Source organism: Marmota flaviventris, chromosome 10, assembly GCF_047511675.1.
Source record: "Marmota flaviventris isolate mMarFla1 chromosome 10, mMarFla1.hap1, whole genome shotgun sequence".
Classification (NCBI taxonomy): Eukaryota; Metazoa; Chordata; class Mammalia; order Rodentia; family Sciuridae; genus Marmota; species Marmota flaviventris.
This window is the reverse complement of record NC_092507.1, coordinates 84,672,568-84,686,520: the sequence shown is the minus strand read 5'-3', so window position 1 is coordinate 84,686,520 and position 13,953 is coordinate 84,672,568. Positions and strand designations below refer to the sequence as shown.

At 39.0% G+C, this 13,953-nt stretch overlaps 1 protein-coding gene across 1 annotated transcript in view; it reads left to right on the top strand.

The window, feature by feature from the left end:
- Positions 1–6,165: 6,165 nt before the first annotated feature.
- The window catches only part of Plppr5 (phospholipid phosphatase related 5), a 116,833-nt gene continuing 109,045 nt past the window's right edge, over positions 6,166–13,953 (top strand). The window contains exon 1 of the mRNA XM_027935251.3: positions 6,166–6,594. Coding sequence (XP_027791052.1) covers positions 6,358–6,594 — 237 coding nt within the window. The 5' untranslated portion in view covers positions 6,166–6,357. The remainder of the gene's footprint in view (positions 6,595–13,953) is intronic.

The window sequence follows — 13,953 nt, the reverse complement described above, 5'->3', positions numbered from 1 at the left end:
ATTAAAATGACTTGGCCAAGGCCAAGTAATCATGATTCTGCAGAAACAGACAGAAAGACAGGTCTGTGGAGTCCCCAGTCCTTGGGTTAAAACGCCACTCTTTCCCGTCTTACTCCTATGTCCATTTCCTTAATATTGCATGAAATTATTCTTAGGGAACATGTACACTTAGAAATTTCACTTAGCATTATGAATCTGTGAGTTGATATTTAACAAAACAGTGTGTTTTTTTATGAGTAAAACATATGATAAACAATACAATACCCACAGCCATGGCATGGAAACAGGCAGGCAGCGATTAATCTGAGGGGTTTTTTTTTGTTTGTTTTTTGAGTTGGAACTCAGTAATGGGGAGGAGACCCCGGACCCACTTGGATGAGGTGTTCTCTATAACTGATCATTTGTTTTCCAATGTAGATTTCCCCAGTTCCTTAATATTCATAAATAATTTTACAAATATAAGCCTTCTAATATATTCTTATAGTTAAGATTCATTAACCTAGATGATAGATGAGGAAACTGAGACTCAGAAAAGCTTTCTAATTGCTGGGGCTACACATTGAATATGAATAGCATATTATTAAATTGAAATTTTTTACTTTAATCTGGGAGTGTTCAGGTAATGATATTGATTAAATATTTCCATTCTTTCCTGGCCTTGATATTTTAAAACTATTTTGGATTTTTATACTCAGTCCATAAATTTCACATATGTACTTTTAGTTAGAAATAACTAATTTCACTAATATGTGCTTCATTGTGATAACTGTAGAAAGTGAAAATTGGCAATTTTGGAAATGTAGAAAAATAGAACAAGCTATAATATAGTCATGGAATGAGACAGTTTAAAGACATCTCAGTGGTCCCAGCTGAAGAAAAGTATTGCTTGTCCAGTCAGAAGCATCTGGCCTTTGAGATAAACCTCCCATTATAGCTGGAATGTCGGAGATGGACACTTAAATTACCATTCTAGCTGCTTTTCTTTCTGTTTTCTTGAGAAAGCAGCTATCTCCTAAATCAAACACTGGAAAGTAGCATTTTGTGGGGATGCAGTATTCTATAACATCAACAGTAAGAATCAAATGTTCTGAACTCTTTCTTTTTTGATGTCACATCTCTGAATTATATTAATAGTTTTAAACAGCTCTATGCCTTTTTTCTCATTGAAACTTCAAGGTGTTCCCTGTACCAAGTAGTAGATGAGTTAGTATATTCGTGTATTTATTCATTCTCTAGATCCAGTTAACAATGAGCTGCTGGATACTACCTTTTGTAGTATACATTCAATAACTTTTTAATGAATTACCAGATGCCCTTATTTATTTTGAAAGCAGTTACATAATCTATTCTTTAAAAAAATCTTTCCAAGTCTATTCTCATGAGATCTTAAATATGTGCTCATATTAAACTTCCTCTTTAGTGCAAAGTGCAAAACTTTTCACACTCTCTCTTTAAAACATTTTAATTCAATTTTAGCATTATGAACATAAGCCTTGTTGTTTAAAGAAGAAATCCATTTTTCTTTTGGAGAAAAATCTCTAATTTGTCTTATGTAAAGTATTCTGAGTCCTTCATATTCTACCACAAAGGACAGAATATGTATTGAGGGTCATGTGTTTCTTCCTCTCTCTCTCTCTTTCACATGAAATGTAAAAGTGTAAGGAAAATGACTGGATTTACACATTATTTGCGTCAAATGGGTGGAAATGAACATTTAACATTCTGTATTTTGTTTGCAAATGCTATGTCTTTGACAAAAACATTTGGTCCACAAGCCTTTAGGATCAAATTCTTAGCCCTTGGCAGAAAATATCAATCTGACCCTTTCAGTAATAAAATATTTGTTTTATTGAACCCAATGGGTCAAAATCTTGAGGAGTCAGGAATAGTCTCCTGTACTTGTATTAATGAATGAGGAGAACACACTCACATATCTAGTCTTCCACAGGCATTCAATGCTTGTCTACCCAAGGACTAGGCAATTTATTCTTCCACTTTTTTTTTTTTTTACCAACATAAATGTCCTCTCAACTTGACATTTTGTACACTTGTCTTCTATCTGTAGAAGAATAGTTATAAACCACAAGGACAAGGACTGTATCTTTTTTTGTGTGTGTGGTGCTGGGGATTGAACCTACGGCCTTGTGCATGCTACACAAACAGTCTACCAATTGAACTATATCTCCAGCCCCAAGGACTATATCTGTATGCTGGTATAGAACCTTACTCATTCTTACTAGAGCATATGGTATTGAGGTGGAAAGAAGGCAGGTAATGGTCTTGATAAATGATTCCCCCAAGATTTGTTTCAGTATTTTGTCATAGAGAAACACAGTAGAGGTATGAATGGTTGTTAAGTCATATGCATTTAAATATAATATGAATACTGGAAATTGGAAGGAGCTGAGATGGGGAGAGTTCCAACAGTACAATTTTTTGTTAAGAAAGGCTGATTGCTCACTGGGTGCAGTGGTGCCGCCTGTAATCTCAGCGGCTCTGGAGGCTGAGACAGGAGGATCCTGAGTTCAAAGCAAGCCTCAGCAAAAGTAAGGCACTAAGCAACTCAGTGAGACCCTGTCTCTAAATAAAATACAAAATAAGGCTGGGATGTGGCTCAGTGGTTGAGTGTCCCTGGTACCAAAAAAAAAAAAAAAAAAGGCTGATTGTTGTAATAGATTTGAAAACACAATGATATCCTTAAGATTCAAATTAAATTAAGAATTAAGTCTTTGTTCCACAAGATTACACAGCAACAGGATGTTTTTAATCTAGAAAAAGCCAGAAACTTAAATAAAAATTGAGGAAGGATTTCAAAGGATTCTTTGCAGATGAAAAGATGTATTCTGGGAAAGAATTAGCTTAAATGATTTAAAACAAAATTAAGAAATACACTAAATAAGTTCCTTCTTTTGATCAGCTAATTTATATATTCTCATTTAATTGCCAAAATCAGCCCAGAGGTAAGAAAATTGAGTTCATTTTAGCTTAGAAGAAGCTCAAGCTTAGGAAGACAAAGTAAGTAGCCCAGGGGCATATAACTCATTCTCTCTCATCCACCTCAAACCATTTTCTATGAATATCCAGTCTACTCAAATATTTATGGAAGGTAAATTTAATGTTGATTTCCTTATAATGCATGTTAAGATTCAATATTAACTTTGAATTTCAGCACTGGATGTTCAATCAACCACGCATCAGTCAACAATGCCCTTTGACCATTTAAAATGACAAAATAATGGGGATATTAGATTCTGAAAAAAAAAAAAACTTTAATGGTTTGGATCTGGAATATTTCTAAAGGTTCATGGTGTTGGAGACTTGGTCCCAAGTGCAGCAGTATTCTGAGGTGGAGCTTTTCTGAAGATGACTGGATCATGGACTCAAATCTCATCAGTGGATTAATCCACTGAGGGACCCATAATTTTATGGCAGTATTGAAAGGTGGTGGAAACTGTAGGAGGTGGACCTAGCTGGAGGAAGTAAGTCACTAAGAGTGTGTCCTGGAAGGGTATTTCTTGCCCTTGGTGTCCCTTCTGCATTTTTTCTTTCTTATTCATTCTCCTCCCCTCTCTCCTTGATTCACCACCAGCATGAAGTGAGCATGTCTCTGCTCCTTCATGCTGGTCCACCATGGTGTTCTGCCTCATCACAGGCCTGCAGCAATGAAGCCAGCTGATAATGTACTGAAACTTCTGAAACCATGAGCCAAAATAAATCTTTCTTCCTCTCAGTTAATTTCCCCAAGTATTTACTTACAGTGATAAAAAGCTCATACATATCTTGTTCCTGAGATTGACTGCATTTAAATAAAAAGATAGAATGAACACAATACTATAGGAAAGAAACATGCACAACTACAAAAATATGAGCACACCCAGAGTCACGCTGTAAGCAATATGAGAAGGAAGTGACTAGTGATAGGTGTTGGGATTTCCCAAGTTACTTAAGGTAGGCTAGATAGTTGATTTTTGTAGAATCTAAACACTATTTATATATTCATTATGTGCCATATATAGTGAGCTGAGCATCATGTAATACTTATATCAACTGTGTATAGTGGTTACTCATATCATCTCAATTTTTCTAGTGATGAAACTAAAGCAGAAAACAGTCATGCATCTTGCTTAGGTTCACAGTTGTTAAGTGGCAGAGCTGGCATATGAACTATTGCAGTATCAGAATGATGCTCTTATACTGAACTTCTATGTCGGTGTGACCATGCCAGTAGATGGGCTGTATTTATCTAGGGACATAAAGACTGTGATTTCCTAAACCTTGACAAATTTTATAAATGAAAACACTTTCCTGTTGTTGTTAGGGTAGTAACCTCATTAATTTATTCAACAAATATTAATTAAATATCCACCATGTGTCATACCCTGCTCATTCAGGAAATAGAGCAATGAAAGAAAATAAGGACTCCATTGCATTACATGTACAGTATGAAGCATTCAATACACATTAACAGTGAATTATAATATATTTCAATTTTGAAAATAATGCTTGTTTTTATTAGGTGGAACAAATGAGTTGACCTTAGTGATTAACATCGTTCTTCTAAAAATTATATTAAGTGGGAAATTTTGCACGATACCCTTTAGAACCAAAGAAGTGGTTTAAATTCCCTTATACTACAGTGATTGCAGTATAATTATTTTTCTGAATGAAACCTTAACCCATGCATTGTTATAATAGTTACATTTTTATAATATGGAAAATCACTTTTGTCCACCTAGGAACTATTTACTCCCACAGCCCCAAATTGCTTGTTATACACATCTCTTAGTGCACACTCTGAGAAATAAGTTTCTGAATGGTTTTTGTATAATGTGGAGGTATATGTGATATCCATTCAACATTAAAGAAACCCACACTGTCTTTACTATCCCATTCCCAAACTACCAATCATTTGAACTGCTTGTTTTTTTTAGCCTAACAATGTTGAATTTTCTTGATGATAAAGGCCCACCTTTTAAAAATCATTTACACCCATTAAAATGAATCAAGTTAGAAATTTGCGGAGGTAATTCTACATTTTAATGAGAAGGGCAGAGCTCTAAGAATATTCTCCTATCTTGCTTTGTATAAATGCTTTCTTACCTGCAGTGTCAGGTTTCCAAAGGGCCCTTTAGGAGTCTACTACATAAGCTTGCACAGAGGGACCTGCATGGCATCACAGAATCCATTCCTTGCATAAACGAATTCCATAGCACCTTACCTCCACGCACACGCGTGGACACCCACGTATGGGTGTACTTTGCATGTATTGTGAGCCTGCACTGGTCTGCCTCTCCTTTCACCTGAGCCTAGAGGAATTCCTGCAGATTCCTAAACTAGGGGAATACAGAGATGAATCAAATAGCCTTTTTTCTTTTCCTGGTGGCTGGTACCGCTGACTCCCAAGAATCTGCAAAGCCCCCTCTCACAAGCAGCTAATAAAAGGAGACTGAGAAGATGAGCAAAAGAATACATGGAAGAAGGAAGGAACCGGTGTACAAGAGATGATGCTTCTGGAGCTTCAAGCAATGATTTCTGTATTTTTACACACAAAGCCCTAGGAAGCTGCAGGGGAGGCAAAGAAACCCCGAAGCTAAAATCCTCTGAGATCATTTTTCTAATCGAACCTAGAAACCACTGCTCTGCTGGGGTCCTGTGCAGGGTTAAGGAATCCAAGGGAGCGCGGCTAAAGGCACACGCTGAAACTCGCGCCGCTTCAGACACTTTGCGCTTTGGTGGGATTTGCGCTCTGAAGACGTGTCCACGCACCATTTTCCCAGGCGTTGTGCGGGTTTCTTAAACAGCTCAGCTGGTGCCTAGAAAGGGAGTTTCTAGAAGCTCCATCTCTATTGCCTCTCCTCCCCTTTTTATTTTGGTTTCCCCCCCGCCAGGAGCTCTCCAGCTCCACAGCCTCTGCCCTCAGAAGCGGGTACAGGTGCCGCTGTCCCGCTTGCTGCCGCCCGGTCCGCCGACGCGGCTTTCTGCCTGCTGGCCGGAGGGCTTGACCCAGAACAGCGGTTTCGCGAATGGTCTCCTGCCAGGGTGCAGCGGCCACAGCCAGTCCCCGGGGACTCCCCGCCCTTCCGCGCGACCCCGCGCCGGGGCGGGCGGCGCTAGCATCGGGCAGGAGGCGGGCAGGGGAGCAGGGACTCGTCCGGGGGTAGCCGCCTCCTCCGCAGCCTGCCCGCGCCTCAAAACCCGGACTGCCTCCGCCTCTTCCTCCAGCGGCTCCATCCCTCCTCCCGCTCCGCGTCCTCCAGCCTCCCCCGCCGCCGCGCCCCCGGTGGCTGACTCGGCGGACCCGGGAGGGGGCCTGCCGCGTCGGCCGCCCGCTCGGCTTGGCTCGGCCCGGAGGCGTGCATGCCCCTGCTGCCCGCGGCGCTCACCAGCAGCATGCTCTATTTCCAGATGGTGATCATGGCAGGGACGGTGATGCTGGCTTACTACTTCGAATACACCGACACGTTCACCGTGAACGTGCAGGGCTTCTTCTGCCACGACAGTGCCTACCGCAAGCCCTACCCGGGCCCGGAGGATAGCAGCGCCGTGCCCCCCGTGCTCCTCTACTCTCTGGCCGCCGGGGTCCCCGTGCTCGTGGTAAGCCCGGGGGTGCTCGCCCTCGCCGCGGACTCTCTTCTTTCGCCCTCGCCTTCGGGGTTGCGGCCCCACCAAGGGTCGGGGCGCGGCAGCTTTTGCTTTCTAAGTTCCTCCAAGTTGTTGGCAGCCCCTTCCCCAGAGGACAGTCTTCTCTGGGTGCGTGAGGGGTGGGTGCGAAGGAAGCCCCCTCTCTCCCCACACGCCACCCCCGCACCCCCTGCGGTGGCTGCAGTGTTGGGTGACGCGGAGGCAACAGAAGGGAAGGGGGCTGTAGGAGGTAATGGGTGGGTGTCGGGGATGGGGAAGGGGCTTGCTTTTTTGGGTGAATCTGGACTTGATGGATTCTGTGGCCTTGCTTCACTGATCTCCTCTGTGCTCCTGGAAGATGAGCAGCAGCCAAGCTAGTGAGGACAGAGGGGGTCAATTGCTGGGGTGTGGAAGGTACCCCTGCTTCCCCAGTCGGGGCACACCGATATTTTTACTACCTCCTTCCGTTTCAGATGAAAAAGCCAAATGGACTAAGCTGACCAGAGACCAAATATCTAAAAAAAGAAATTGGGAATTTGTCAATGAAGAGGATTGGGCAACAGGGCTTTGCTGAGAAGGAGCTGTGCCTAAATCACAAGAGCACTTCAGATTTATTTAAGGCTGCTCCTTCCCTGGGCGGCTCAAATCCTTGTCTCTTTAAATCTGGCTGAGAATGCCTTCTGGATTTATAGACTGGTGTGTGTGTGTGTGTGTGTGTGTGTGTGTGTGTGTGTGTCTGAGAGTGGGAAAGAGAGAGAGAGAGAGAGAAGGATAGGGACTATAAAGATACACTCACAAGTGTATATATACCCTTATATACAATTATTGGAATAATAATTACATCACAGTTTACATATGTGAATACAATGCAGACGTGTTTTTTTTTTTTGTATGAGAATAGATGGGATTTCTTTAGAAAACCTGACACATTATGGTTTCTTTAGACTGACAAAGTAGTAGAGATTCCCTTCCTATGATGTAGTCTCCCTCTCCCTCCCCCTCCCATCCCCCCTTTTCAGATAAAGAATGAAGAGGAAATTGGAAAATCAAGAGGACAGGGAAAGTGAAGTTTTATTTTCAATAGCTGAATGTATAAATTGCAATTATGACTGTTAAGAACATCTGCTGAATCCATTTGGCTTTGATATTCATCTTGGATTTTAAAGAACATGATTTTGTGATTTACAAAATAATGAAATGTTCCTGAAACACAAAATGGAATTTTGTGAACAAACCAAGCATCTTCTGATAACTTCAAAGTAACTTTATCACATACTGTGATAGTTGACTTCAAATTCAGTTCTAGCATAGTGGTTTGAAATGGGATATACCTTGCCCCAGAAAAATGCTTTGCCTTGTGTTTTGACATTTTAATTTGCTAATATATCAGAAGTCCCAATACAACTTCATGTTTGTGATCTTTCTCCTCCATTTCAAAAACTGGCAGAGGAAGCAATGGTCTGTTTCTTGGGGTCTTTTGACTTTGGGTGGAGTCTGGGTTTCCAGCCACCTGTTTTCCAGGGGACTAGCTCAGGGATTTTCTAAGGATAAAAAACAAACAAACAAACAAAAAAAACAGTTACTTTCATGTCATTTATTTGGTCGCAACCATCATAAATACAATAAACACTGTAACTTGTCTTGTGGTAAATGACATTCTGTGTCTTACTGAAATGAGGTAGCACTTTTTATCTGAACCAACCATCCATGGTGGCAGGTGGCAGTGAGAGAAAAAAACACATTGGTCCAAAGATTTTGATAATTCTCCACTTACGCAGAACCTAGGAAGGAGAAAGGGAATTAATTAGTCTCTACTGAGTGCCCACTGTGTTGGGTACTGAATAGTTGTAGTCACATATATTTTGTATAGCAGCCCTTCTAGGGGATCCAATTAACATTTGAGGAAACTTGAGATTCAGATAGTAAGTTGGGAACATCTGAAAAAAATTTTAAAAACTGACTATTGTGTTTATATGTTCATAGGACTGATGCCAAATGCCATATTCCTATTGCTTCCAAAGAACACGTTCTCTGAATGTTGGGGGTTGACTGATGGAGCAGGCATTGAGGATATAGTAGTCAGACTTTTTAAAGGGATGATCCAACTTGGGTTTCAGGTTTTGACCTTTAGTTCTTTAGGTTTGAGAGAATGGGTTTGTTTGCTGGTTTAAAGAGAAGTACTGGATTTTGGAGGAAAGATGTGATGCTGGCCTTTGTTTCTCTTGTGCTGGTAGGAATAATAGAGTATTCTGTCCTTACACCAGGAATTGAAATAGGAGTGGCAGCTGTACCTCTGCATCTTCTCAAGAAAACTGGAAAGGTTTTTTTTATACTTTACCCAGGAAAATGTTTTGCTTTGTCTTTTGACTCTATAATTTGCTAAAATACATCAGAAGTCCCAATCCAGCTTCATGTATGTGTTCTTTCAAAAATAATCTATTCCCTATTAAAATAGGAAGTTTAAGTAGTGTGCCCAAAGACAAGAGCTACAATGTTACACTCAGAATTTTAACTCTAGTCCATCAAGCTTCTAAGCCTATGCTTTATTCTTTGTGCAAATTCAATTTATTCATAATCATTATTCTGAACGAATACCTCACACAAGAATATTTTCTCTCATCTCTTATAGTTCTTATACTGCGATGATAAAGGTTCTTTTTAATAAATATATTTTTAAGTTTTTAAACTCATTACTCTTGAGAGGTGCAGATTTGTTTCATACTCATTAAATTAATTTATCCAAAACTTAAAAACCATATATCTTATGCATTGTATCACTTTCATATAGAGTTCCCTTGGGCTCAGATTGAGAATCTTAACAAATTGGATTTTTGATTGAAGATATATTTGAGATGTTGAGTTGGGAACTCCACATGTTATGTAAACTTGAACAATTAATGTAAGCCTTAATTCCCTTGGTCACAGGATTTTGAATTTTAAATTAGTTATGTTAATGTCACTTTTGGCATGGTTGATGCTCCATAAGAGGTTCTATATCACTAGCATTATTTAATTTTTTGCAGTGTTTGATTGAACCCAGAAACTTGTGCATGCCAGGCAAGTGTTCTACTACAAAACCACACCCTCCATCCATCATTATTATTAATAAAATAGCAGTTCAGTAAGTGTTTATTGAATCCTTGTAGTGCAAATGGTTTCCTGGCAAAAGAGAGGTAATTGAGGCAACTGGAGAAATAAACCATGGTCACCAATACTAAGAAATTTGCAGCCTAATTTGGGAAATTAGGTAAACACATTGAAGATCATAATTCAAATAATAATGATAAAAGTTTTATGTATATATATATATATATATATATATATATATATATATATATATATATATTTACTTCTGCATATATATACTTATAGGTACCACAGAGACTCTGGTGATTCAGAAAAGGATAAGATCACTTTTGTTTGGTAGGATGGGGAGAGGATTCCTAGACGGGATGGTAGCATTTGAGATTTGTTTGAAAGGTGAGTCCAATTGGCAGTTGAGTTAAGACATCACAGCAGCAGCTTCCTTTACCAGCCCATGAGGGCAGAAAATGCTGAATTCACTCCTCAAACAACTATTGTTTTTTGTTTTTTTTTTCATTTCAGAGAGTCATGTTTGGGGAAATGGGGGTTCATAGCTAAAGACAAAGGCTGGGATTGCATGAATAAGACTTGGAAGGCCAGACTGAGCGTTTAAATTAGTTTTCTAAGAACTGAGCAGGACATGGTCTGAGAGGTAGTGTCTAAGGACATATTTATTCATATATTTATTTATTTGCTTGGAGTGTAGAGGGATCTTCTGTTATCAAAATATCTACATAAGATCAATTTAAAGTCTGTCCCCAATATTTTATAATAATTATTTTAATTGTGTTTTCATTTTTACATGGATGATATGATTTATAAACCCTTTGAAAATAGGTAGTGTTCAGTTTGATCTGTATGGCATTTATCAAAGTGTCACATAAAGCATACACAGATAGAAATTTAATTAGTGACCTTTGATTTTCATTGATTAAAAGAACTGGTGATGACAATAGCTTCTGCTCCCCAAATTTGGATTCATTAGTCATAGGACCTATTGTCCTTTAGATCTCTGAGCAGTCCAGATGATTCAAAGGAGTTTAAACTCGTCCATCCATCTTCATAGAGCCAGAATCAAGATAAAGAAAATCAGCACCAACCAAGGTAGCTACTGACACTACATGGGGAGGGTGGGAAGTTTATGCACATCTCAGATTCTTTATGTTTGCATCCTCAGGAAGCTCTCTGGACCTTGAGATCCAGAGTTGAGGAATGTAGCCACAGCTGCCATCCCATGGCTGCTGGCATCACTGAATGGAGTGAAGGTAGATGGTGACAGGAAGGCATCTTGTACCCAATGCTTTCCCATAAGACCTCTTCTCCTCCTAACCTTGCCTTGGGTATTCCCTCTCATCCTCATTCCTGGAACCCACTACTGGGGCTGGAATAGGAGATGAAGCACAGATATGGGTGTCAGATGTGTCTGGATTCTTATCCTGTTCTCCTCACTAGCCATATGCTTTTGCCAAAATCTTTTTCAAAAACTGGAGATAAAAACACCTGGCTCTTGGAGAGTCAGTGGTTGTAGGGGTAAAGATCACAAGCCTTAGAATCTGACTGCCTGGGTTGAATCCCATATCTGCCAGTTTTTTCACCTGTGAAACTTGAACCCATTTACCTCTCTATTTTTCTATGTCTTTGACTATTAAATGGAGATAATAAGGATACACTGTGAGTGTGAAATGAGTCAATACATATAAGTATCAGAGTAGTGCCCAGCTATGTATGTGACAGCTATCATTACTCCTTTTGAGGTTGGGATGATTAATCAAGCTAACCTCTATAAAGCACTTAGCAAAATACCTTTGTTAGTGGATTCCAAAGCTGAAAACCTATTTGAGAGAGGCAGAAGCCACTGAGTTCATTCCAACCTTCATAAATTAAGGAGTCTGAATAGTAAGAAAAGTGCAGCAATCAGAATTCCATTCTTAAAACCAAGTTAATAATTCCTACCTTTGATGACACTTCAATTTCTTAAAGTACACTAACACTAATATTTATTATTCATTTCCTATGCACCAGATCCTATGTTAGATATATTTTATGCACTGCTTCATTTAATGCCCACAAAGATAGTACTTTCCTGAAATATACCATCATTAAATCTATTTCATTGATGAAATGTAATAAGTTCAGTAAGATTATTATGTCAGACTTAAGTTATTTAAATTCATTAATATTATTAATTTCCACGGTAAATTTATGGAAGAGACTTGGATGTAGAGAGGTTAGATGACCAGTTCAATGTCCACAATTACAGTGCCAGTTGTCAAAGCCTGTGCATTTAATTATTTTATCAAATATCTGAATCCTAACATGTTAACTGGTCTTTAAAGATTTTTAGTAATAGTAATTCAGTACAGGAAATTAAAAATTTTCTCAAACACTGTGTCCTTGATTTCAGTTTTCTTGGTTTGATGGGAAACTTTGTGTTCCACTGAAGTTAATGGTCTCAATGTGTGGTGTAGGATATTGTTTTGTTTCCTATTAAACTTGGAAATGTCGTGGAGAGGTGGGTGGCAGCAGAAGGGATTGAGAGTTCTGTTCTGATATGAAGGCATGTCTCTTGTCTCGGCAGCACACACAGTCATGGTGCTGCAGGCATCCACATTTCTGTAGAACCACCCTCTGGTTCTGGATGTGCAAACCACAGTACTCAGAGAGGTGAAGCTACCTCTGCTTTTAAGGCATGTTTCTTAAACTTGAACTTAGCACTAGATTTTGAAGTGCAGTGAATGAATGGAAATAATGCATAAAATATTATGTGTGTACACGTACCATTTCTTTTTTAGTATGCCTCCATGGTTTAATCATACTGTCAAAGATGTCCAGATCCTCTAAAAAGCTACTCTTTGGGACTCTTTGAACCTCTCTTGGTGTCTCTTGGGACCTTGTTTTACTTGATGTTCTTATTCTTATTCATTTTTTCACATTGACACTTTTCCCCTTCTTTTCTCTTCCTCCGTTTAACATTCATTGTCGCTGTTTTTCCATTTGTCCTTCTTCTTTGTATTCTGATAAGGAGATGGTGATGCTGAGGGGAAACGAAAGACCCAGGAATCAGAACACTAACTAGCTTTTCCTCCTCCCTCTTCTCTTCCACTGCCCTCTCTTCTTTCCCTTTTTACTCTCTCCCTCCACCTGTCATCACTCATATCCATGTAACTTCTCTGAGAGAGTTACTTTATCCAGTAAATTTTGGCTTCCTCCTTCCCAGCTTGAAGAGATGTTGTGAGAATAAAATAGATGAGAAAGCACATTGGAGACAGTAAATCACTTCATACCTGTAAGGGAAACATAAGATGAGGAGTTACGTGGATTGTGCAGCCACCGTCATCAGAGATGGTTAACACTACTGGCAGCAGTACTTTGCCAGCCTTATGTATTTACTTTGTGGTGTGGAAAAATAAATATGATTTCTTTAACTTATTTTCTGATTTTCCTATAGAAAGAGTAGCAAAAATAGAAAGCCAACAGTATAAAATGGCCTCCTGATTATTACAGACCATTACTCTAATATTCAATTCTATTTTTCAATTTCTATTATTTCAACAAGCTTTGAGTATTGTAAAGATTATTATAAAGAATCATTTCATTCCTTTCCATAATTTGAAGTAAATCATATTTCCAGGGAGCTCTGCTGATGCCATTTGTTAAGTATGTATTGTATCATGTTGATTTTTAAATTTTCACTGTGCTAAAAATACATTATTTGTTGAAGTTTTGAATGATACTATTGCATCTACTATGTACTAGGTAGCACTGCCATTGAATGGGCTTCTAAAATGAATAAGGCATATTTCATAAGCTTCAACAGTTCAGATAATACGCATAAAATTATATCTCCAAACCTCAGATCTTATCTTTGTAAGACTGAGATAATAATAGTTAACATGATATCTTACAACAATTAAATACATGTTTGCACTCAGTGTTCAATAAGTGATAGCTGTTCTTTTAACATAAATGCTAATAATTTTTATTGATAGTGCAGAGTCAAATGACATCATGTGTACTTAATCATTTTGTTGAATGAATGAGGTAAGCCACTTACTGTTCACATTAATTCTTTCAGATAGTGCATGCAATAACAAATCTAGAGAGCTTTTGCAATTTGCTCCAGTTGGTAAATGACACATTGAGAATGTGAACTTATTACTTCAAGTCCAATGGTCTGTTGGCTACATGCAGTTGTTCACTAATTTGCTTCACAGCATAAATGATGGCATTCCTAGTAGGCAGGGGAGA